This window comes from Dicentrarchus labrax, unplaced genomic scaffold (genome assembly GCF_905237075.1).
Source record: "Dicentrarchus labrax unplaced genomic scaffold, dlabrax2021, whole genome shotgun sequence".
Lineage (NCBI taxonomy): Eukaryota > Metazoa > Chordata > Actinopteri > Moronidae > Dicentrarchus > Dicentrarchus labrax.
In genome coordinates this window covers 15,262,527-15,290,251 of record NW_026136714.1, presented here as the reverse complement: position 1 = coordinate 15,290,251, position 27,725 = coordinate 15,262,527, and the positions used below count along the sequence as shown (strand labels likewise).

General features: G+C 39.3%; 1 protein-coding gene across 2 annotated transcripts in view; it reads left to right on the top strand.

Annotated features, from left to right (window-relative positions):
* Positions 1-27,725, top strand: part of arl15a (ADP-ribosylation factor-like 15a) — a 101,653-nt gene that overhangs the window by 41,333 nt on the left and 32,595 nt on the right. For both annotated transcript variants that reach the window (XM_051421915.1, XM_051421914.1), the window contains exons 3-4: positions 145-204; positions 11,697-11,905. In XM_051421915.1, coding sequence (XP_051277875.1) covers positions 145-204; positions 11,697-11,905 — 269 coding nt within the window. The remainder of the gene's footprint in view (positions 1-144; positions 205-11,696; positions 11,906-27,725) is intronic.

Here is a 27,725-nt window from a genome sequence, read left to right as displayed (position 1 = left end):
CATATGCCATCAACACATATTCACACACACACACACACACACACACACACACACACACACACACACACACACACACACACACACACACACACACACAATTTCTTGACTACTTCATTACAATAATTTTCATTTCTCTCCTCTCAGGTTTCAGCATCAAAGCAGTGCCATTTCCAAATGCAATCTTGAATGTAAAAGAACTGGGAGGTAAGAAATGCATGCCAAGCCTCAGCCTGTAAAGCGTTCAGAATTTAATTTGACAATTTCCCCCTTTGTCACATGAAACCCACAGTGTGAATCTGTCAGTGAAACTGTGTAAGGTGAAATGGATAGTTTGACATTTTCTTGTGGGCCAACCCGGATTTTAGCTTAGTTTACTGGCTGCAGCCCCCACTAACTAACTAACTAACTAGCCATGTAGCTATCTGAATGTGGTTTTGGATTTTAAATTCCTTGTGAAAATGTAGATTTTAGATATGAAGTGGAATATATATTTAAAAGCAATTGCAAATAGAGAATAGTGATTTGCCGTTTCTTTGCAGCTTAAGATATTAAGATATTGAATTCTTTTTTTAATGATTTAATTTTACATTATAAAATAAAAAAAACAAAAAAAAAACTTTAATAATTTACCGTACTATACAAATGTGCAGATTTGTCTTGTTTAAATTTTTTTTTTAAAATGTTTTCCTTTTACATAATAAAACCTGTTCTGGTATCATCTCTCAACCATAACTGTTTACACAGATAACTGTGTACGCCAAAGATGTAAAAGCATGTTTGTTTTTACCTCCCGCAGCATCACACCTTTCAGTCACAGACTATCATTTGTATACAGACGTCAGGCCTGTTAGTGTTTTTTGAAGTGGCTGTACAATCTGCTCCCTGTTATTCCTGGAAATGGGCAGCACTCGAGGAAGCCGTTTAATAAGCACAGATGAGGGTTCTTGAGGTGGAGATGCGTAAATGAAACAAATGCAATGGGAGGCTTCCAGTCCTTAAAGGGAGCCTCAAGAGAAAGAGAAATCAGGACTATCCCTTCTCCTACAAGCAACGTAGTGACACAAGAAAATTCCTGGTTTTGTTGAGAGTTTAATAATTTATGTTGTTTTCTGCGCTCTATAGGCACATGACAGGTGCAGTACATGTTTTGAAGGCTCACCCAACTTAGCCTTCTGAAAAGATGAAAAACATACACGCACAGACACACACACAGAGGCACCAGGGGGACCACCAACGAGGGTGCTACCAAATTTGGACAGAGCGCATTAGGGGGTTTTCAAAAGAGGTTTTTCTGGATTGGTTCAAAGCCAGTCTGGTGGGACAGTATTGTGGTTGGAAAAACACCTGTCCCACGGATGACACGTTTGATTTAGATACGTTAGTATAGGTTGCCACCACAGCAAAGGATGATGAAATCTGTTCTCTTTGTCTCTTTGCCCCCCTGCATGGACCTTTACTCCCTTTTCTTGTAAATACACAGAGCACAAGAATTTGAGCGATTTATGGTGCCATCCGTTATAGATGGGTTGGAGAGGGTAAAAACAAGCACATGATGTTCTGACGCTGCTGACTACTTTTTATTTGGAGCGCAGTATTGGATTTAGGTTTCTGACCGAGGTGAAATGTTGACATGAAACCCAGTTGTTTGGCCAAGTGAAGGCAGACTGTTCCAGTTCCAAATGTATATGACGTAAATGTGGAGTCGGGAGAGTTGGTGCTCTTGCATAATGTTCCACTGGTCAGTTTGTGTAATGGATTTTTCAGATCATTTTCTGATTAAAGCAGCCCTTTTCCGAACTGTTTGTAACTTACTCAATGCTTCCCATTTGTGTCAGTATTCTTCTTTCCTCCCCTTTCCCTATGGCTTTAAAACAAGCAAACATGCCTGGTTTAGTTTTATGTTATTTTGCACTGCATCAATGATGCAGAAAAATGACACAAGATGTGACGCACAGACATCAGTATTCCTGACCCGAAAAAACTTGTTTTACACAATACCTTTGTGGCTTGTTCTCTTCACTCAGCCTTGACTAAGACAAGCGCTTGTTGAGAAGCGTGAAGAAGTGAAGCACTTCCCATGTATTTCCTTCCTCTCCCACTGGAAAGCCCATTGAATGTCAATGAGGTATTCTCCCTTTACAGTAAGAAATGTAAAGCAAGTCTTGCATATGCAGGTCACCTTTAAGTGCCGGAGATTGAACAAAACATTAAAGGCACAAGCGCTGATACATTAACTATTTGTGACTATTTGTTCTTTTTGGTAGAGTAAGTAGAGCAGTTAAAACACATGAAATCCTCCCTCATAAAAGCCCAAGCCTTCACGCTTTTTATATGCAGTTATTCTATCCTTGCTGTTTGCTTGGCAGGGTAAGCCTGATTATTGCTCAACCCATTTCATCTGGGAGACACAAGTGGTTAAAGTCGAACAGGAAAAAGGCATATGGGAAACAAGCAAGTGTTAAGGTCAACACCTTTGGCACACAGAGAAATCTTGCATACAACAAAGAGCAGAGACTGACCCTAACATGGCACTTGGAGTTAGTTTAGGAGCCAGTTCTCCTCTCTATCAATAAAATGTTGCAGCCCATGAACTCATGTAAGTATAGTTGCACACAACTGTAACTTTATTTGTTGCTAAGCCTGGTAGTGCATTTTTAACTGTCCCTGCCTTGAGTGCTTTGGGGCAGATTGTCATAAGCGCAAGCTGTCCTTTAAACCAGAGGCACAAAGCAGCTTATGTACAGGCAACCCTGATGGTATGTTGCCTGTAATGATTCAAACCTGACTATATGTTTATCTTACTCATGCATTTGTCATTGAGGTCCCTACTCTCGTTTTCATTTGTTTTCTCTCTCATCTTCACCTCTGGTTTCCGTTTTTGTTTTCTTCCTCTCCTCTCTGCCTCCCATTCTTTCTCTTTACCATTGCCTCTGGATTGTGCTTTTGCATCCTTGTAAATAACCTAGTTACTGCAGTGTCCTGATTTTTAAAAAACATAATGCAAGTGAGAACCCCTGTTCCCTTAATAGGAGTAAATGATTAAGAAAAACCAGGTTAATACAGATTTTTTTTCTGGAAAAACTAACTTGTTTCTACATGTGTGCATGTGTATGACAAAAAATCCCACGGGCATAGTACGGCTATGACAGCAGAGTGACAGGATAAAAGAACAAAATAATGAAATCCAACCATCCCAAGTCCAATTGAAGCTTTAACTGAAATAAATAAATAAATAAAATCAAAATCCGTTTCCACAGCTGAACAGCAGACTATTTGTAAAAATCAGACATATGTGCACGCTTAAAGACAAACTGTGTGGTCTCTCACTACAGAGCCTGTCCTCTGCTCAAAAAAAGAGAAAATCATTCATCACGCTGCAGTGTCACATATCACCAATGCACATAAAATAATCCAACCTTGGTTTAGAAATATGGAAGGTAGGAGATATGTAGACGTCGTTGAAGAAGGTGAAAAATCATCTTGTCCTCTATCAAGCCATTTATCAGAATATGAGACTGGCACAATGAAGCAATATCCCCTGTATGACACCTTGTATTACTTACTTAGAAGTAATCTGAACATTTCATTAGAAATCAAATGGATACCCAGGGAGACTTGTGCATTTTTATTCTAAGATTGCCCACATGAAGAGATGGATACGCTATTCATTTCATCAGTGGCAGCATCTCTGCAGCAAAACTGGGCATCAACATTGTTAAATGAAAGCCCTTTGTACTCTGAATGAAGTGTAAGAAAGTGCTTTCAGTGGGTTGACATTGAGAATTTTGCATCTGGTGATCTTTAGTCTGGCAAGCATTTGCTACCCAGCTGGTGCCAGGTATGGGGATTAGGTGGGAAGGGCAACTCCGGGGACACAGGGAGGAATCTATTAAGTGCGTGTTTGAGTGTGTGTGAATGTGAGTGTGTATATGTCTGGACAGTGACATGACGTCAGGTCTAGACGGGCCATTTCACAGTGTGCATTCATGCCACGCAATGACAGCTGATGAAGTGGTCCTAATAATCACCACTCGTTGCTGTTGAGACTTTCGATTTGATGTAGAGTGGTAGATATTTGCACATGCAGTGTTCTTGTTTAAGCAGTATTTGTCACCAGGCATACTTTATTATATATTATATATTTCCAGTATACTGGAAATCTGACAAATTATAGTAAAAGATGTTTACTTCAGTGTGCCAATTTAAAGGTTTATGCGCTTTTACTTGTAGATGATCATGTGTTTGCATAGTATGTGTGAAAATATGATAGATTTGTGTAAAGTTGAACTTGTCACTGCGGTTCTTATTACGTATGTAGAGTCCATCTTATCATCCATTATAAGTTAGCATGCATACATACAGAGAACATGAGGGAAGACCAGCAAGATGCAAGAATATCACAGAACATTTACCAGTTGTCTATGACCACCAACAGGCAAAGGAAGTATGTGAGCACATCTCAGAACAAAACCACTACATTGTAGTCATTGCAGACCCAATGTGGTTCTTATTAGTATCAAATAGGACCACAGTGTGTGTTACTTTGCCCAGCAGGGAAGCTTTTCCTTTGCATAGAAAAAGTCAAATAATTTGTAAATTGTCATTTGGGTCTAAAGCAGATGCTGGCAGTCGCAGACTGTTCTGATTTGGGAGTTCTGAGGACAGACGTGTAACTGATCTCTATTAGAGGCCTCATTCAAGGATATTACTATATTTGATGTTGGGTTTTTTGTTGATACTGGGTGAATGGTGCATTACAGATATTATAAGGGACAGCCCATTTATATCTTGAGAGTGCATTAGCCCGAGCCCACTTTTGAAGTTCAAATTTCGAAAACATTCAAGAACAGCAAGAATTCCATTTTAACAATGCAGAAGTGCTAGGTCAATTGTGCAAGGACCATGAGGACATATCCATGTGCACTTGATATTACTATATAGGCACAGCAGCCTATATCTGGGTTGGGTAAAGTGCAATATAAATAGAAAGGGCGTGGTTAGTAATCATTACTTCACATTACTTGTCTATAACTATAAACAGCTGTTTCAGTCACAGTGGCATATGATGCAAACGGCTCACCCAGTGGAAAGCAGGGGTGAAGAGTGGCAAAGAGAGAATATACGGCCAAATAACTTACATACAGTAACACAACTTATTTATCTCAAATATTAAGAGTTGCCACATTTCTGTAAACCAGATTAGTCAATTATGTGCATTAGGCCTGCAAGTAATTTTCATTATCAATAAATGTGCCTATTTTTTTCTAGAGTGATCGTTTGGTCAAAAAAATGTTTTTAAAAAAAAAAGATCCCAGTTTCTTAAAAGTCCAAGATGCTGTTGTTAAATGTCTTGTTTTGTCAGTCTGAAAACCAAAGATACTGTATTCATAAAACAGATAAAAGCAGAAAATCTCCACGCATGGCAAATTACTTTAACAATTAATAGTTTATGAAAATAGCTGGCAATTATTTTTCAGGCGATCCACCAATCGATTAGTTGACTAATTGTTGCAGCTCTAAATGAGAGGGATTGATGTGTGTTTCAGGCTAGGCCTCACACAGGAACTGTTTACTTAAAAACAGACAGTGCTGAGACTGCAGGTTGATGGGTGTATCAACAGCTGAAGTGTTTTCCACCTCACTTCAGCTCCAGCCCCAGCTCATTCCTCAATGAAGTAAGCAAACTTTATTACTAGAGGCCTCCCTCACTAGTCCCAGCGCTCCCTCCCCATCACTGTATTGTAGCTGTTTTGTTCAGAGGAAAAACACTGTCTGTTTTTCGTTAGTGAGACTTCAAAGAGGGTTGCTTTCAGTGTTTCAACTTTCAAGAGTGAAAAAAGACCCGATTAGCAACATGTTTGTGTTTTGTTCAACATAAAAGCCGGCAAAAAGCGTGAACGATTGGAGGCAGAAATGTATGAGAAAGTGTTGCTCAAGCCTACTGTGAATCTGAAACCATACCTGCTTGTATGCTTTTATACCCAACAACAGAAAGAACCAGCCTCAACAGTAGCCTAATTTAAACCAAATGGAAATATAGGGTAGTAGGTTTCAACTGTGTTGACTCATTCTTTAAATGTAGATCATCCCAAGCTGTGTGAATCTGCAGATGAATTCAGAAACACCAGCCAGTAAACACAACTGAGAGAGTATCTAAATTCAAGCAGAAGACTATCTGCTTTTAATTTTTGCTGTATAATTGCTTGCTTATGTTTTACTGGCATTTGCTTCTAGGTTTGGTTTATTAACTCATAGTCGCACTTTGGTAAAGAAGAAAGTAATCTGATCTCTGAAACATCATTGCCAGTTGTGTTTGTGTAACCGGTAGATGTCTGCTTTTCCCATTTCCTCCTCTTCCTGTACAATCAGCGTCATGACTTCAACAGAATCTACAAATTCTACTATTCTCTTTATTTTCACAACATGTTTTGAGCTTAATTTTCTGTCCCTGAACCCTAACCTGAATCCTTCAATAAAACTGCCTAGATAATCAGATACACCACAACAATTACTGTACATATACTATAACAGCCAATAAATATTAATAATAATAAATACATTTCCCAATATCCCTGCACTTTTTCATATTGTCATTCTTTATAAAATATTATATTGTTTTATTTTATTTTATCGTGAGTAAATGCTACGGTGCTTGCTTTTAAATTTGAGCAATTCATCATTTTAGAAAATACATAACACTACTATAGCTGCAACTACCTATTGTTTTTGATTACCGGACTAATTGTTCTGTCTATAAACTGTCAGAAAATTGTCAAAAGTGCTCCTTGCACCAATTTCTTTTTTTTCAGTCCAAGACCCCAAAAAATATACAATTATTATCACAGGAGACACAAAAAACAGCTTATCCTCATAATTAAAAAAACATAATAAAAAATCAGGACCTAAGTAACATTTGACATTTTTTATCAAAAAATGACTTGAACAATTGATTGACCATCAACATTAGCTGTCAATTTAGATCCTAAAAACTACAGCTAGAGACTTTACTTAACATGAATTCAAAAGCACAAAGGTATATGAAAGTTTACCATTGGTAATTTACTTTTCTGACAACACAACGGAAAAAGAATAATAAGAAATGTTTCATAGACTGGGAAGTTGGCTGCATCAGTAATGAGTGGTAAGCATTTCACATAACAGTGGCCTTTAGCGGTTGGCTGTGTATATGCAATGAATCATCAAATGTCTATGAAGCATAGCACATGTACATACAATACAATCATTAAGATTCATGTCTTCCAGACCTCAACCCATGCATAAATGTTAAACATTCATATATTATATGCAGTGGATTGAATAAATAATTACACTTTCAGCCTGTCTGTATTTGCTACAGAGGGTTGAAAAAGTCTTGCTTGGTTGAGTGAAAGAGGGAGGGAGGGATGGGTGGGCTGGGCGAGGTGTTTTCCTCAGATCAGATTTCTATCCATTTGATCCCAGAGAGGGTTACTCTCTGACATCACAGACTGACATCACATACTTGTTTTTTTCCACACTGTAATATTGTCAGAAATGTTGAAATCATAGCATTGATTAATATCTTGTTTCATATAGAACGCATAAAATAATTTTTACAGCTATAAAAAATATGGTCTGCAGTGTTCAACTTACAGTAGTATACATTTTTCCTGTGCCCTTCTTTTGTCTGCTAGTGTAGTGCTTTGATTCATATGAAAAGATGAGTACATAGAAAATCTGTCACAAAAAGATATTACCAGGAGAGCTGTAATGATATTTAACAGGATAACCAATTAACAATGGTAAACATTAGGTTTTAGGGTTATTCCCTCAAAAGATTAAGATTAAATACCCCATAGCTGATCCACAATTTTGTATTAATGTTTAACAACTCAAACAGGGATGAAATCCATCTTGGAAAAGCAAAGAAAAAAGAAAAAGATACCAATTTCTTTTGCCAGGGGTAGCCTTAGTAGACCATTATGTATTGCAGACACAAGATACAGTACGTTTTATGATATTTTATTCTGACTGGAAATTGTTGCTCTGTTGCCATTACTAACATAAATGGTAAATGGACCTGTACTTGTATAGCGCCTTTCTAGTCTTCCGACCACTCAAAGCGCTTTTACACTACGTGCCACATTCCCCCTTTCTCACACATTCACTCAGTGATGGCAAAGCCCATCGAACAGAAACTAACGTATTCATACACATCCACACACCGATGCACAGCATCAGGAGCAATTCGGGGTTCAGTATCTTGCTCAAGGATACATCGACACGTGGCGGGAGGAGCCAGGGAAAAAACCAACAACCTTCCGATAAGTGGACGACCCGCTCTGCCTATGAGCCACAGCCGCCCCTAATAGCTTCCTTTGTAACTCTCTGCACCTATACATTAACCAACAGCTAAATGTATCAACTCCAGGCAAGTGAAAAGGATATTTAAAGCTATTCTGGGACATGCAAGTCGTATCTTAAGCTAGAAGTGGACATTTATATAATAATAATATTTAATGTAAAGTATCCAGTTGTGTATTATTCGGTTAAGTGCAGCCAATGAAACATACCAGAAGAATTGGGCTATGCTGGGTGATATTTTTAATGAGTTGATTGCAAGGAATTCATTCTTCGTGTAATTTCCTAAACTTAGTTTGTGATTTAGTTTCATGATTCAAGAGCCATATATTATTTCATTTACACAATCAGGACCCATAGAGTGAATGAATGAGGCAATAGGTCTTCCAACTGATGAGTCAGAACTTGACAGGGTCAGTAAAACACATGACTTTTACTGACATGCTATTTTTACCTCTTGTGCTGCGCTGTTGATTTTTGGCTCATTACCCCTCAGTGAAACCATGTTTTTTTTTATATATAATTACAAGCTATAGCTATAAAGATCATATAAACAAAAGTCTTAAACAACAGAGAAGTAGAAAGGAAGGGAGGAAAACAAGCAAAGGAATGAGGTCTTACTCATGGTGCACTTATTTGATTAATGATATGTAGTAGGGCTGCCAGCATCCCCCAAGAATCATGACGTCATGTTTGGAAATCCTCCTGTCAGACCAATAGGTGGCAGAAGTTGCCAACAAGATCCAATGAGACGTGACGGACATTCCACCATTTCCAGGCAAAGATGAGAGAAACTTCCTAGTCAATCTCTCAAGTGCCACTTTGTCTGATAGCTTTCCACTCCAGTCAGAGGTGTGAGTAGAAAGAGTGGGGGAGGAAAGACGGAAGGGAGGGAGAGCACAAGGGAAGGGAGGTAAATGTCACAGAGAGCACTTCGTGATGTTTAAACATTTGCCAGCCTCACAGTTCGTCACTTCTTGGCAATTACCTTACTATGAGCAACAATAACAAAACAGGTCACGAGATTGCAAAGGAAGTAACCTCAACAGACGGAGGAGGATAATTTTAACCAGAGAAAGCACAACCTTGTAAAAGAAAATGCATGTACTTGCGTATGCAATGTGATGGGACCCTCTAGTTGTGTGCTTACAAGTTTGGTGAGCGTGTAGAACAAACAGAACGATTTAATGAAAAACATGTGCAGCTTCCAAATTAGTTCATGAAATGTAATCAAAATCTGAGAGCAGAAGACAAGATCGTTATTTTTTACATTAGACAATATAAATCTGAAATTACAATACTAAAGTGTATTTGAGATAGGGAAGGGACTTGTTGATATACACGGCTGGTCCATAAGTTAACCAAAATTTCCCTCCTCCATCCTGCCTGAACATCTTAGTAAGGAAAATATCAGTACACAGTTCAGAAGTGATCACTATTTTAAATGAGAAAATCAAATAAAACCTTTTTTTTTTTTCAAGATTATTGTGATTTATTTTTGTTAAGATAAACTGGGATATCCCTGTATTGACTATATTAAATTTATCTTTGGAGTTACAAAAACGCACCTCCTGCTGGCTTGAGATTTGTAGTTTCCTCATTAAAAGAGATCAGCAGCTGTGGTGAACTTGTGTTCAGTCAGTCACAATGGATTCCAATAGTCACAACAAAGGAGCAAGATGTCCCATTGCGAATGGAGCATGAGTAACATGGAGGATATGACTGGCATATCATGGCTTGTGGTGTTGAGTGAGTTTGTCAGCATCAATGAAGAGAGGGCGACAGCAGACGCTGTCATCGGGCAGTCATTCCTAACCTTTTTTTTTTTTTTTTTCATGGACTGAATAGTAATATGATTAGAGTTTGCCATAAATGCTAAACAGAAACAGCCCTCTCTCACTGCTAGGCAAAGGAACAAAGGTTGTAGATGTGCTTGTAAAAGGTTGAGCATTTCCAGATCCAGTGTACTGTAGGTGTCCAATTTGCAGACAGGACATTAAGTCATACACGTGTGTTGAAGCTGAAGCTCCAGTACATTTCTTTCTGAGTTTTGGATTGAAAAATGATGATCTGTGTGAAAGGATTGTTTATTGACAGGGACATGGTTGCTGAAGATTGTAAAGGGACTTTATTGCCCTCAAATGAGCCTGTCAGAGAATGTCCCAGTGAACTGGCCCTGCTAAGCTCCATGAATCACATGGCAATGTTTTGCTGCAGAGAAATGTAAGGTTATGGTCAAGGCAGTGTTCTGCATCTACTAAAACAAGATGTTTGTTTTTGGGTGTGTGTTTTTTTAATTTATTTTTTTGGGGGTAATGTCTTGTTCTTGTCATATATCTTCTTGTATAATATCTCCTTACTTATCATATCTACCTCTGTTTTGTGTTTATGCACATAAGAAATAATAAATAGAAAGAGGAGAAGAATACAAAGCAGATGGGCTTTGGACAGAACTTGGGCAAGTTCCCTTAAAGTGAAGAAAGTTTGCAGGATTTTATTGTAAGAATAATTAAAAAAAATGATGTTTGTACACATTTCTCTAAAACGTATTTACTTCCTTCTTCAAAAGCATTGCCTACACTGTCAGTGAGCAAAAGAGCGGTCTGGTAGTAGAGGGAGCTGGTGGCAAAACCGACACGAGTGACTCATTTTGTGAGCATGTAGGTCTCCTCTTCAAATTACTTACACTAACAAATACAGTTGCTGTGAACTAAAAACCGTTGTGAGTGGATGTTCTTGCTCCAAATTAGCACACAAAAAAGGAACCACATGTCGTTCACTGTGAACGCAATGTCAGTGTGGCCTTGAAAATCATCCCAGACTCCTTTCGAATAATCCAGTGAATGTGTATAATTACTTTATAGACTTTGGAGACCACTCATCTGTTTTAACATTGACTTGTGGAGCTGAGAAATTTGGCATAAAATATGTAAAATCCCCCCTGTAATGCTGAGTGATTTTAGTTTTTACAAAAAACAAGTTTTAAATACTGTGTATGTTTGACCTTATAAATAGTACAATTGTATTAATATCGTAATTATATTTCCTCCAAATGATTGAACACCAACATCGCAGTAGTAATTGCTTGGAAATAAACTTTTTACATCTTTACCTGGAAAATATTTTGGTGTTCTTGTTTACTGAAAATCTATTGTTCAAATCAAGATTCTATGGATCGTACACCTCAACATGTCTATTCACAAACTGACATTTATGAGATTATTATTTTTGATGATGCACAGCATGGCATGTATATCTGTCAGTAGGAGGTTTTTCCCGTGACAACAGCAATGTCAGTTATGATAATTACCAGTCCCCAAAGTTGACACATTTAATGGCATCACATCTGTCTACAGGAGCTGACAACATCAAGAAATATTGGAGTCGTTACTACCAGGGGTCACAGGGTGTAGTCTTCGTATTGGACAGTGCCTCATCAGATGAGGACCTTGAGGCAGCACGTAACGAGCTCCACTCAGCCCTGCAGCACCCGCAGCTCTGCACACTGCCTTTTCTCATCCTTGCCAACCACCAGGACAAGCCTGCTGCGAGGACGCCAAACCAGGTAAAATACAGTGCTATTGTCAATTTATTCCATCCAATGCATGTCTACTTGAATTAACTTCAGTTTGCCTTTCACAATTAAGCACTGCAGCTTCCACAGATTAATATAACCTTACTGTCTCAATAAAAAAAAAAGAGGCAGTTTTGCATTTATAATTGTACACATTTAGACACACTCACCAGTAGCTAATAAGTATACACATTTACGTGTCATTCCCCTGGGAAACTGGGAGTGGTGGTGTTGTGAAAGCACCCCAGGTCAGGTCCAAGTCAAACTGGTCTCCAGTGAGGGGCCAAAGTAAGAGCTATCAAAAGATCTCTATAAATGAGTGTTTTGGGAAAAGAGAAACCTCATTTGGAACAGAGAAACCAAAGCCTCCTCCTGCAGCCAAGTCTAGAACAGGAGCTTGCAAGCAAGTCCCTTGTGGCTGGCCTGTATCAACTGGGCCATGGTAAGGCTCAGCCCCAACAAATAACATGGGTCTTATGCCATGTGGGTCAACCCCCTCAAAGGTTAGGTGTGGAAGTCTAGTGCATTGCCAAGTGGTTGGTGGCCTGAGGCGGAGGCCATGACGTGCTAACCCATGGCTATGAAAAGTGGCTCTTGAGATGTGAAATATCTCCCCTCTGTTGTGGAAGCAGCTTGATTTAATATGGGACATGAAGCGGTACCAACTAGATATTTTTGGATTCACCTCTATCCTCAGCACTGGCTTTGAAATTTTAACATACCACAAGTTTGTAACTGGTTATGAAACAGTTTCAATTTAATACTGATGTCTTTATATGACCCACATAAACAAACAAGACCATCAGTGAAAAGACAGGCTATTTCTGTTTAGTTATTCTTAATGCCTGTCACTGGGTCAGGTCAGGTAGGATTCCCCTTGAAAGCAATAATACAAGGTGGTAGAAACAATACCGTTTTTGTCCACAGGGTTGGCCAAAATCAACACAAAATGGAAGATCCTTATCATTGATGGAAAGACTGTTGCTTCTACCCACAGGACAGCAGTTTGGGCTATCCAGCCATTTTATAGTTTCTTGATAGGTTCAAGAGAGGGCGCCACCTGGGTAGTTTTTTACAGGGACTTCAAGACTTGTGGGGGAAAACAGAGAAGCCATGGGGCTGACTGTGTGGAATGGCCTGCTCAGTGGCATTTTGTTTTGGGCTGCCTATAATGAACACCATGTTTGGATCAAGTGGTGGCAAAAGCTATCCCTTTGCAAAAGCCACTAAACCCAAATGCACTGTGAACTGAACTGGGAATGTCTGGCTATAGCCCATTTGTGCAAAGTCTTAATTTTCACACCTCATTGAAGGATAGGGACATGTTATCCAATTGTGCCATGTTCAAAGCCTCCATTACTGATGTTGTTGTAGGAATTATGGTTAGAAGGTCTTTGGTGCCTGCGGTGACTGTACCCTAATTACCTGCTGGTGGACACCACCGTTGAGAGAGGTTGTCAAGCTAAAGAAAGAGGCTTTTCAGTCTTGGTTTGCCCAAAAGAATTCTGAATCAGCAGACAAGAATGTGGAGTCTGGAAGGATTGCAACTTCTGTTGTCGCAGAACCAAAATCTTAAATGTGGAAGAAGTTTGGGGAGATGAGATTGACTTTTGGTTGGCCTCAGCAAGGTTCTGCCAAACCGTCCAATTATTCAGATTACTCAGGAATGATTATACATATCACCAGAACCGATACTTCTGTACCAAGTTGATCCCAAAGTCTGAAAATGTGACTGTACTTACAGTACCATAGGTACCAGGGATTCAGTTCTTCCGGACCTGACAGAGAAACATATAAGCCTACGCCTACAGCAGCTTTTCCCATTAATTATAGACTGTGGCAGCACTAATTTCTCCCGACATGGTTTCATAATGAATTTACAATATTTTTACACTTCTCTCTAACATCGTGTTTTGCACCATTGCTTCAGCAAAGCATCTCCCATGGCACGTTCACACTGCCTACCTGAGAAGCGCGTGTGCGTGGCGGAGCATCCTAGTTTTTCTTAGTCCGGCACCCATATGAACAGATTAGGTCACACCCCCCCACTGAGTGGCGCGTCTCACATCTCGGCTGTGGCTGCAGCGACGCTTCACTAGAGAGTCGAGGTCTCGCCTATCTTTTCCACGCGGTTCCCAGCAGAAATAGACCGTGAAAGGGTTCTGTTCATAGTCATATCAACAATATACCAGCAACATATACACCTTTCACAAAAATATACATTTATTTTTAAACTCAACACCTCCTGTATCTGTTTCAGATTAAAAGCTCTCTGGCATTTCTGTGGACAGAATCCATTCTTATGTTAACAATGTAATATGTTTATTGTATGGTATTTATCAAAGGCAAACTCAGTTTAGAAAGATAGGACTGGCAGCAGCAGCTCTGCAGCAGCCGCACAGCTGACACGCTGTCGGTGTAAACACTGCGCGTGCCAGATGCAGCTGTTCAGCGCTATAGCCTTCACGCGCTGCTCAGGTCAGCTGTGTGAACCAAGTGTCACTCCCAGTACAAGTATCCAGGATCAGTTAACTTGTGGACAAACTCCCCTGCTGTACCGTCTAGTAACAGTCGCACATGCTTCAATTATTGGTAATTGTATCGACAACTAAATTTCTGGTATCTTGACATCCCTAAGAAGGAGGAGTAGGGGCCTCTCAGCAGGAGAGGAAGACCGCTGACCTCGACTGGGAATATTATAGGGCGGTGTATGAGGAACCATTTGAGAAACTGCTGAACACAACAGATATTGCCTCTATGGAGGAGGCAAAGTTGTAAGACTTGCAAGCTTGGCATATCTTTTTGGCGAAGGTTACAGATAATCAAAAAGCTCCCTGGGGCAGGATGCTTAATGTGTTTCGGCTGTCTCGGCTGACACAGTATGCTTCAGTTATTAGGGTATCAGTCTGCTTATCCTCCGGGGTCCTTCTTTTGCCAAGGTGCTGGAAAGGAGGCTTCAACCGACTGTTGAACTGTAGATACAGGAGGATTAATGCAAATGACATCCTGAATGTGGAACAGTGGACCAGCTTTTTACTATTGTAAGGACATTGGGGGTAGTGACTGAAAGAACACACAAGGGACAAAAATGCATTGGTCTTGCAGGGTGTCTTGGCTCACCTTCAGGGACAAGAACATCCGGAAGAACCTTTGATGAACCACTGCTCCCTCAGATTGAAAGGAGCCAGTAAAGTTGGCTTGGGGATCTCAATAGGATGCCTGAACACCTCCTTGAGGTGGCACATCCAGCTGATAGGAAACCCATGCTGGGGGTATTTTATATTCTACCTGTCACCTGCCACCATGATCTGGATCTGCAGTAAAAGTATTCATTTGTTAATTGTCATCAGTTTTTAAAGAAATACGTTGTTTTGGTGAAACAGCTATGTAAGCTTGCAAAATTGTTCTATTGCAAATTATCTTTCAGCATAGTCTCTCCTTTAAATGCTCGACCCCTGACCGTGTTGTTAAATCTTTATTTTTAATTCAATAATTTGTTTCATTTTCAGTGTAGCAGGATTTTCCAATCCCAGCAATTTTTTTGTAATACATTCATCTGTTTCACCGGGTTAGAAGGGACACAGGGCATGTGCTTCCAAGATGCTTGCTTTTTATCTTTGCCGGTAAATGGTCCATGAAACAGGTTTTGAGGTCTGGAACACAGATTCCCCAATTTTTTTGTTCGGCTGTTTTCCCCCCTTATTTAAGTTATAGATTCTAGGTCGTTGTTTTTTGGCAGGTCAGTTTTTGGCATTTAATCTTGTCATTTATGAATAGCATAGTTCTAATTTCAGTAAGTCCATGTCATTTGACAATTCGCTTGTGTGACATTTCTTTAGGGTTGCAGACTCCATATTGTTCTGGGCAGGTTTTGCTCTAAGCCTCTCTATGTATTGACTGAGCAGGAAACAATGTACTTCTGATTGAGCATCTTACCAGCACTGGGAAACAAAGAACCCCATGAGTACAAACCTTTTTTGTTCCAGTTTTTTCCTTTCCTTTTTCCTTCCTCGAATCAAAGCAGTTTGACACTCCACCAACAGACAGGCTGTAATTGTTCAGAGATAGTAGAAATGTCATGTAGTAGTCATGGAGTAGTAGGTCATGTCACCACCTCCCCTCAGGACAGAATTAATCACTGCTAGTGGAGGCTGGGATAAAATGCAGCACAACTAGGGTAGTCTATACCACCTCTTTTTCTCTTTTTTTGTCTTCCTCTTTGCTAGGGCATGCTCTACCACTCTACCTCACTCACAAAAGGAGCCTCTTGGAGGAGGATGTTACGGAGAGCATTTCCTGTGCAATGTTCCCTTATGTTTCAAAACCCTGGAACCTCACTTTCCTGCACACTAACAAAATCACACATACACAAACATATATACACACATGCATCATCTGCAGAGGCCTATTTAATGTTTGTGGAGGATAACAAAGGTGGATGCCTGGAGAGAGGACCATCTGCATTTCCTAGCCTAGACCACCGGTGTTGCTGCTCTTTAGTGGAAAATGATAGAGAGGAAAGTTCTATACCAGATTCTGCTGTTGCCCAAACTGAATGTGCTTAAGGAAAACCTATGACTCCACCTGGATAAGTTTAACTTAGTTTAACTAATTAGTATGGACTGGTTGCACTTGAGGACAAGCCAGTATAGTCACACACAAAAAACCCACTAATCTTATTGATATTTTAAATGGCAACTGCTTGCTTTAAACCCAACAACACTGGTTTCTTTGTTGGCCCTCATAACGTAGCCAATTAATCCGGTCTGTGAGCTGCCCACACTTGCCCAGCGGTCTTAGCGTGATGTGTCCTCTGCCATATTTGACCCATCGTTGCATCAGTCTATCGGAGTATTGACTTTTCTGAACGGTTTGCAAACACTGATGACACGTGAGACTGGCTTATGGGGACGGATGGATGAGATGAATGTCGCCTAAAGGCCTTGTTTGCACCATGTTGGATGTGCTATTTCAGTTCATAATGAAGGACTTACATAAAGAGAGTTGAATAGGGCTGCTGATGCTGATGTTATTTGCATTTGTTTTCATACTGTGTCTACTTCTAGCAGCCTAACATAATTGGGCGTATGGGCATTTATGCATTGTCCGTGTTGCTGTTTTGTATTTATTTGTCGGCACTGTCCCTTTTTTCTGCTATGCATGTTCTTATTAAACACACACTGAAATAAATCCATGCATGAAGATTGTAGTACTTTCTTATTTTCAGCTGCTAATATCAATTTGTTTTAGAAAAATGCCACGTTCATACATATTTTTAGTTTATTTATGACAAGCTGGTGATTTCTCAACATAAGGCATTTAAATCTTCTCAGTAGTGACAGACATATTGCATTAATGCATTTAATTATGGTCTAATAATACACTTTTATGGGTCTCTAGGGTTCTGCACTCATAGCACTGAACTCAGTTGTGGGTACAAACAAGATACTCTTATTTGGCATGGTTTTCTAAGTGTGTGTGTATTTTTTGTAATACGTTTGTGTGTTTGGAATTACATTGCCATTATGAGTGTTACCAAGCCTGTGTGTGCATATTATCATCTGACTCATGGCTGTGTCACTGAAGGAGCTTAGTGTTCAGTGACTCATGAGTAATCTTTGCTAAGATGGAACAAAATTTTAGACCAACTATGAAAGACATCAGTGACTCCACCTCCATTCTCTTACACTTTGTTACTTTGCCTCTATACCTGTATGTCAAGATCGTGAACAAAATAATGACAGTTTTTGTCATTAATGGCAGTATAGCTTCAGGTAATATTGTGTGTAAAAATGAGGTAGAAAAAAGGGTGGAGATAGTTAGCCCACTCAACCACTGGAGAGTGCAGGAGGGCAAACCCTCTATATGTTAACCAAACATTTGCTCAACATCCACAGGGGTCTCTTCCTGGAGTTTGTTTTCAATTCTCCCCAGGTTCCCATGCTATGGCTTTTAGTTCACTGTAGATGTGTTTTCACCTTGGTTATGGAAACATATAAGAATAAAGTATACATGCTGTAATAAAACATAATTTATACAGCATGCTGATGCAAATGAAGAACAGGTATAGACCCACAAAGAACAACTAACAGGTACTTATTCATGCACTGTGGTTCTTAAAGGCACATGGGATGGCTTTGTGTAACCAAAAGTACTTGTAATGATTGTATATACATTTCTGTGCCACTGGTCACAGATGGCACCCTGTGGAGATTTAGAGATCCTTTTTTTTACAAATCAGGGAGAGAATTAAACTACATATTACTCTCCTGCAAAATCTGCAAAATGGCAAATTAGCTTTATTTTATTACTTCATTTTGGCGCATATGTTTCCTAAGCATGACTCAGTTTTTATCCACTCTTAGCAGCCATTGCTGCTTTCTAATTGTAAATTATTTTATTTTTATTCATTTATTGGTTTTTTTAAAAAACAGTGTATAATAAAATGTATTGCACCATATATTGCACAATGCTAATTTCCATCTGTTGTCCCTGTGTATACAATCCACATATAACAGTATAGAAATTCTACACATAAATAAATACACCTATAGAAATGATCAGTGCTTAATTAAAATTGAGTTTAAAAAAATTAAGCTTGTAATTATTAACAGAATTGGAAGGGTACATTTTTCTTTTGGCCCCTAACTTGTGTATGGTTTGTTTTCAGGAAGTTTGGGAATATTTATATGTGCACATTATTTATTGATAAAGGTTGTCAAAATGCTCTACTGTAGAGCTGAGTTGCTTAATATTAAATGAAAGTTACACTAAAAGTACCAAGGTACATGTCAGAAACAGGTGGCAAACCACTTTTAGCACTGGTCTTGCTGGTCCAGTGTAAGTGCAGTGTGTCTCCTCAGCTAAGGATAAAAGCACAATTAAAGATATGCCACTTCCTATTTCCAAGATTTTATCCTCCTCAGCAGCAGGGTTTTTGGGAGCATCGCAGCAAGGCCCTCAGAGTGAACCCTAGAAATCACACACAGTATCACTCTTTTATAGGCATCTGGAGTATGTGTGTTTGCACTTTGAATTACCTCTCTGATTGAATTTGTTGCATAGCTGCTTTCGCTGATTTTCCTGAAGAGTAATGGTGTATCATACGATATATTTTATGTTGTTGTGTTCTCAATGTAGGCATATATACAACACAATTGCTACATTAAAAAGTTTAAAGCGTATAGTGAGTATTCCCAGAACCCTGTTTGTAAGTCATAATTAATGTAATCTATTGCACTTAACAGTCATTTTCAGCTTATCCTATCTCCCAGATCAATACCAGAAAAAGTGTCTACATTTGTCATACATCCTTGTCTGTTTCCACAGGACCCAAATAATCTCACATGCACATATATCCTTTAAAGGTAACCATATATACCCAGTATGTTACGAATCTTTTCATTATTTAGTAGAATTTGAAATAGCTTTTTCCGAGGTAAACAAGGGTCAATGCAGATTGCTTTGAGATGTTTTGGGCCAGTGGAGCTACTTCACTCAAACTTTTGCTTCATAGAAGCTGTACACTGTTCATTAGGTCTCAGCCAGGTTAGGCAAGTAACATTGTACAAATAATGTACATTTTAGAGAAGCTGAAAGTTTCTTTTGTAACTAATTATTCTACCAATTACATTGTGAAGTGGAAACAATCCTCTTTATTTTCTTGGTCTTTATATTCTGTAGATATGAAGGCCAAGTCATCTTAAAGTGAATTGTTTAAATAGCTAGAGTACTTAAAATAAAATAAAATAATCTGACTTTTCTTCTGAGTAAAGTCTGTAATAATGTTTAAGATGACCGTAATTCATAACACTTTGAAAATAACCTTTTCAACAAGAGTCATAACCTTTGATCCACCATAACAATTTGCTCCGGAAAACTCAGCCTGCTTACATCCTTTGTAATCCCTTTGAAATGTTTAAATGATTTAAGCATGTCTAAATGTTTATTAGACAGGTCACTCTAAATTAAAACAAGAAGTCATGAATAAGGTTTTGTATATACCATATGTGATGCATGGATATAATGCTGCAGGTCTTTCCACGGTGTTCCCCTTCAATCCCCTGACTCCAGTACCTTTCACACGGGAATACGGTTTGCTAGGGTCCCTGTGACATTTTGAACTGTCTTCAACTGTCTAAAACCTTCTGTACAAAGGCATATGTGGACAAAATTGGATTTATTCAGGTGTCCCGAGAATAAACTTAGCATCCTCTCAAATATGACCACTTCAAGTCACTTCAAATTATATTTAATATTTTTAGGGGCTCATATTTTGTACCCATCTAATAGAAACTCAGAAGAATCCCAGTCCACAAAAATGTAATTGCTTGAAGCAAAAGGCACCAAAAAAGAATAACATTTTTTACCTTAAAACAGCTAAGCAGCTTGAAAATACAGACATAATGATATTTGCGTGCACACAAAATCAATATTGTTTAGGGGTTATCTGGAATTTAAAATATAGTTTAAATTAAATCAGAATAAGGTTTTACATAATAAATAACTGATGTAAAATACTTTGATACATTGATACTTTGATCAGATTGGAATATACATATAATGATGTAAAAAAAGTTTGACTTGAACAGAAATCTGCTGAAGCACATTATAGTCATTTGAACTCATTGTTTCATAATTCGTTTCAATATTTTAATCATCTTAGTAACATCAAGCCTCAGTTGCCAATTCTTCTGCAAATTATGTTAAACGTCCTACATGGAATTTAAAAGGATGCTGAATGTAAATATGAAAGTACGGCTGAAACAATTGCTCAAGTAACTTGATTTCTAAAAATCCTCCTTCGTTTAATCCATATAACTGTATATAGCCATACAGCCCACTGTGTTTTGCGCTGATGATTATTATTTTTGTCACACGTTGGAGAGAGAAACTAGCAAGGTGTGAAGAGAAGAGACAGGCTTTCAAATCGATAGAAAGTGTCCAAAGTTTGGGAGAATTTTCTGCTAAAACAAAACAACTAATTGTACTGTACAGTGTGTCTCAACTAAACCCTAGACACAATAGCACAATGTCTGTGAAAAACTAGGTAGTTAGCAGCTACAAGTCCAATCAGATTACGTGTGGCTTCTGGCTCCGCAGTTCCGAAACGCAGCCAGAGGTGAAGGAAGGACCAGATCCTTAACTTAAGTAAAAGTACTAATACCCCAATTTTAAAATACTCCACTACAAGCACAGCGGGCCACAACAGAAGCTTTGCCCCCTTGCTGCTGAAGAAAAACCTAGAGGAAACACTTAAACCATTTGTTTTTCATTTTAAGAGGCCCGGTTTATTTTCTATTTTCTATTATTTACTATTGGTCTTTAAGAATATTTTATTTTTATCTGATTACTCGATTAATTGATGTTATAATCTGTAGAATACTCAAATACTAAAATAATCGATAGCTGCAGCCCTATATGAAAGCGTACATTGCCTTGGAAAATAGTAATAGTAAAGTAATAGTAAAGTACGCGATAGTCAAGTACGCGATCTAGATCACAAAATCAGATTAGGCCCACAGATGAATGAAATTATGTTTGAAATTATGTTTTGTTGTGGAGTTTTATTAGAACACGTATTGGATTTCCATCTGAACTCTGCAAACCTCCAAAGACAGCAGCTGCATTGCAGGTTCATGCTTCTAGTGAATATTTGACAAGCACCACCCATGAAACAAGCCCAAATTTAGTTGATCTGAATTCTATTGGCAGCTCCTCTGGCGATGACACTATACACAAATGACGTCTCCACGTTGGCCCTCTTCTCACAGCAACCACTCTGTTGACAGAACAAGGTGGCTCATTTCCTCAACGCACACACATACTTGCATTTGCTAGTGCGGTTTTCTGGGGCACTCCTTGTTTACGGTGTCACGTTAGTGACTTAGGGTGGTTCTGGCGCTGCTAGAGCGAAGGGTGAGAGAAGGTGGCAGTGGGGTAATGCAACTCAGTGGGCCTGTTAAGGCTTCACTGGGGCCCTCTGTGCTGGTGCAAGTTTTTTTCAGGAGCAGGGTGGGTCTGGAGGAGGTTGAAGGAAATGTGGGACAAAATTCCTTGTTGACATCAATCTCCTGCCGTTGGGGGGCCCAAGGAAGCTGGGGAGGAGTGGAAGGGAGGTCACCCTGTTGATATAACACCTCAACAAAGCAGGTCTGTTTGGATGGATGGGCCTAATGGACTGCATCCATGAGGGGCTCTTGTTTTAGAAAATGCTGTCAGTGTTAGTGGGCAGAGGTTCTATTGGCACGTGTGTTATCTGAGGAAGAGATAAAAGACAGAATGAAACTGATGATACATTGCATAAAGAGTGCAGAAACCAATGGAGCCCAGGACTGAGTCACAGAGAGGGAGAGAAATAACGGGATAGAACCATCTTCTGTGGAAATGTGAGAAAATATACAGGAAATACAGGAAGACAGATCAATAAAGAATACTGTAAACAGGAAAAAGGGCAAGGCTGCAATATCTAACCTTGAGAACTATGATGATGTCTCCCTGACAAAAGCAATGAAACACTGTGGTTGAAGTCCCCAAATGACTGAATAGGAAAAGCGCCCCCTCATGCTCTTTCTTTCTCGTCTCTCTCTCTTTCACACTCTCAGTCCCTTACTCCTACACACACACACACACACACACACACACACACACACACACACACACACACACACACACTCAAGTCGATCCAGTCCGGAACAGTCCCTTTATCCTTTAGTCCATTGTGAGGAAAACAGTGCCTGGTATGAATTGGAGCACATCTGTTTTCAGTGTACCAAAGCTAAATCTGATGTTGCTTATGCATTGTGACAAAGTTACACCGTACAGACAAGCAGCCACTAAATGCGTCATACAGTTGCGAGATTTTTGTGCTGCACCAGTGAAAACAATTATGTGAATTACAGAAGGTTGGTGATTATTGCCAAATTATGTTTTTAAACACTGTTCCAGCTCTTGTTGTCTGAATTTTCAAAAAATCAAGACCAAGAAGCAGAATGGAGACAGTGACAGATTTTCACCTCCTCACCAACCAGCATGCAAACATTGATCATTAATCATCAATTTGCCATGTTTTGACAGAAACAGACTGGCAGACGCATACATACACGCAGTGTATGTGTGACGCAGACATTGTGTGTTTCATATGTGCCATATGTGCCATGTTTTCTGCCTTCAGTTGATCCTAGAAGGAATAATATTCCTCATAAAAAGAATATTTTCTCTTGGCTGCAGATCGCTGTTGACACAATTACAAGCCAAGCCGAGAACATCTCCTCATTTGTTGTCAAGACCTGCATAAACAAGCCTTTTTTCTACAGTAGGTCAAGGGAAAAGCCTCTCAGAGGTTACTGTAAACCACTGAGCTTGCCCACAAACTTTCCAAACAGTTTTCAGACCATCAGAGTTAAACTGTAATTATAGATTCAGTGTCTTTATAAAAGTAAATGCACATGGTGGCTGCATGACTTTATCTCAGTAATAACTTGATATAATTGTTTAAGTACAGTTGGTGAATGATTAGATGAGTTCTGGATTATGCTAATGGCACACAGAGTGGAAATCCCACTCTATGTGGGAGTACTGCTGTCACCAGCTGTTGTGGCCTTTTGCACTCACAACATGTCTGCATCTATATTCTACCTTGTAACACATACATACGGTGTATGTAGGAATGTGTCACACTTACACACACACACACTGGGGGTGACAGACAGTGAAAGAAAGCATTACACATATCCTGAAAAGCCATCTGATTTGTGTTGAAGTGAGACTTTGCATCTGCACTGCATGGATGAAGTCACTTTTGGCCAGTTGCCTTGGATTTAACCCTTCATTTGCATGTTCACGTTTGTTTATTCTCTCTCTCTCTTTCTATATATATATATATATATATATACTCCTGCACTGCACTTACATTATTCTTATTAACATTTTTGTCATTTTTATTTAAACTAGACGGACTGCAGGGAGAAAAAAACTGTGTTTGAAACTGGATCTGTACATTTTAAGGTTCTCAGTATATGTTGTTTTTTGTAGCTCCTTAATATTGGAGAAAAGAGGGCATGCTAATTACTTGATTAATGTTTCCCACAACTACAATATCAGAATACTATCAGTTCCATTGATAAAGCACTAGAGACAGGAAGTTTCCAATATCTGGCCTCTCTCACTTTATGCCTTTTTCCCTTTTCTTGCTCTTTTAGTTTTGATTCATCTGCCGGCTGTGGTTACCCCAAACTTGACACACAACTTCTTTCACAGCATTGTGGTGAAATACTGGCTATAAACTGCAACAGTTGCTGTACTCTGAGATTTTTCTGTCAGAAATGTATGGTGATAAATTGTACAAGTCTGTACGTTGTTTTCGTAGCATATACATGACTTTATGTTTTAGATGCATCTACAGGGTAATAATTGCTTTATGGTCTGTCAACCCTTAAACTACATATTCTTTGATTTCTTTCTGTCCTCCCATGTCTTTCGTCAATTTTAAACGAAAGGTTTGCTAGCCTTTAGCTCTAAAAATGTTGAATCTACTCCAGCATGTGAAAGCATATAACTCATTGGAAGGCGTGTTTTCTGGAGGGAACAACCTCGCCAACCCCACAGCTGAGTGGGTTTCTCTGCAGCCTGTTCTGTTCTCCTGTGGTCCACAGGAATGTGGCTCACACAATGATGGAAAACCCACAACCAACAAATAGTTTTTCCCCATGTAAGAGGTCTCATTTGACCAATGCCTGTGTGCCCCTTCTGGATACACACAGTAGAAATTGGAGCGCATTTGCCCAGTGGGGGAGATTAAATAGATCACTGTATGACAGGTGTGATTGCATGTGTTTGCCAAATCTTATAATTGATCGAGGGGTTGTACTTTTTTAAACGTCTTAATTTCGTTTTTTCTTTTCTTTTTTTTGCTGTAGTATCTAAGCTTATCCAATAACTTTACATTTCTAGTAAGCTCAAAATGTAGTAATGGACAAAAGCTGTGAGAGAACATGATATATAATTATTGCATTTGTAGACAGTATTTTAATACATTGCTGGACACTATCCTTTAACCAGTGTCATAGGTAATTTCGTTAACACAGGCTTAAACTTGTATTTACTCTCACATTTCTGAGATTCACACCCAATTAATGGAGATGTTCTGATCAGTGGCTGGTTGAACTGTCTGTGACAGCTATAGGTTAGGCCACCGCCAGAGATTAAGAGGTTGGTTGGGTCATGGTGTGGGGAAGTAGTTAGCCAGCCTTTTTGTCTCTATTATCAGGCTTCCTGAAATAAAGTGGGTGGAGTGGCGGCATGGGGCTTGGTCGGGCTCCCTGTTTGATCATTGATCTCCATGACCCCATTTGAAGGGTCTTAATCTCTCAGTTGACCTCATCAAGGATTTTTTGAGGAAGGGTGACAGGGGTGTATGTTGACTGGGAACTAGCAAGAGCATGAGGATGCTGTGGGGAAAGTGATGGGGGTGTTTTTCCACTTGAGTGGAGAAACAGGGGTGTAATGAACCTGGAAGGTGTGTGGATACACACGTGTGCACATGCACAAGTGTATGCAAATCTGAAGTTATGGAACATTAATACAGGCTGCTTATATATTTCTGACTGCTTAACCACAGATACGCACACCTTAGTAAATTTCGCCATAAAAGTTTACATAGGCCTATCTCACCCACGCTCAAGGAGTTACAGGCCAGGTTTTGTTGTCTTGCACAAACATGTCTTTTCCAAGTTTTGTTGTGCAATTTCTGGTAAAGAGTCATCAGAATCACATTGTTTAGACAAATATGTCTGCTTGCTCTCCTGTTTTCCCTTTCTTTTTCCTCAATTCAAAGCACTAAAGCAGAGCTGTAGTAGTAGTAGTAGTAGTAGTAGTAGTAGTAGTAGTATACCTGATAAAACAAAAAGGCACCAAAATATGTAGCAGTGGAATCAATATCCAGCTGGCATAAAGATGATTTTCTATCCTAACTCCACTGACTGAACATGAAGCCTTCCTCTGAGGGATGTTCTTCCATCATGCAAATGTCTAACTCTATCCCCAAAGAAGATTTAAGGCTAACTTTCCTTCAGCCTTTGTGCCTTACGTCTCCAAGGCACTACTCTCCATGACAATAAGAGGATAACGCCGTCTCTGTCTTCAGGGCTCAGAATGTTGTGACAAGACTACCAGACTGCACCCTTTCACATACATCTGCACCACATTGAGCTGCTCCATGTGCTAAACCATTGAGATTGTCCATATCCTCCTGATGGTGCTAACTGACAGTGTTAGCACCACCATTAATATTGCCATAATAATTTTGTACACTTATGAGTTATAATATATTTATGTATATTTCTTCATAGTAATCCATTACTTTATTCTTTTATAAAGGTTAACAATGATGCTCCATTAAAGGCACAGCCTTTAACTTGTTTAAGACAATGATTATATAATTAACTACATATCATGGACCTCACGCTATTGGGCCACAGCAAAGTGCTATTGGATCTGAAGGAATTGAAAGAATCATATTTTTGGGGCTGCAACGTGCTCAAAAGCTCTTGTCAGTTCTCAGCGTAAAATTACGTATTCTGGCAAAATGGCTAAAGACCAGCCCCAACGGCACGTTTCACTGATATGTATGAAAATTGGCACACACGTAGATCTTGTCCAGACATACAAAAAAGGCTGCAGGACCCATCCCCCAAACCCAACAGGAAGTCGGCCATTTTTAATTTAGTGGTCATTTTTGGCGGTTTGCACATGTTGTACTTTAACTCCTCCCCTTAGGGAATTGACCGGATTTACTTCAGATTTGGTCAGTGCAATCTAAACACCATCATGATTAAAAGTTGTTTTCATTGAAGGGTGTGTCCGTAGCGTCAAAAATAAATGTTTCGCCAAGAAACAGGAACTTGTTCTAACTTCAGTGTATTTTGTCCAGTCTGCGCCAAAATGCACATGTCTGATAAGAGTCTGATAAGAGCAAATATCAGCGTTTGTTTTAACATTTAATTGCTTTTTTAGGAGGCTAAACATGCTCCAAACTCATGAAACGCGACACACATTTAGGCAGTGATGAAAATGTACATATTCTATGGGTCTCGCACTTGGGTGTTGGCTAAATGGCTCAAAAACGCCCCCTAAAGAGATACCGCTTTGTTGTAGCTGAGCAAAGGACAATCACCTACTGGCGATCAAGAGGAATTAGCACAGTGCATTTTGAACACATGCTTTCCTCTACCAGACATTGGATGAGGTCACTGTTTGTGACTTATTTCCCAAACCGTCTCCTTAGTTTAAAATCAAGATTAACATCCAAAACACCCAAGGGTTGGAGCAACTGACGGATTCAGGTGGTCCATTTGATTTGATTACAGGGGATAACTCAACACAAAGTTGTTTTGAAACAAGTTTTGTGTGTAATGACTTCTGAGAAAAGATGGAATTTTCAGCCTCCTTTTCTTTGATTTTTGTTTTGCTGACATAAATCACAGTTTTGCAATACAGTTTGTTGAGGTCACTGTGTTTTCCTTTCTTTGTAACGGCTGCTTCTCAGTGCAATTAATGACTGATGATAAGGTGTTTTAGTGCACTCTTTATTTTGAGGCTTTCATGTGGATTGCAAACATCTACCTGTTTTGTGACGAGAAAAAACATCATGACAGGAAGAGCGAAGAGAAGAAGAGATGGGAATGTTTTCATTTGAGTGTCTCTGGTATTCAGGCCAAACAATTAAGTCGCTCTTTTAACTCTCTTCTTCAAGACCTCCAGATGTGCCTGAGTGTTGTCAGACAAGGTGTGTCGCTCTAACACGTCCATCCAT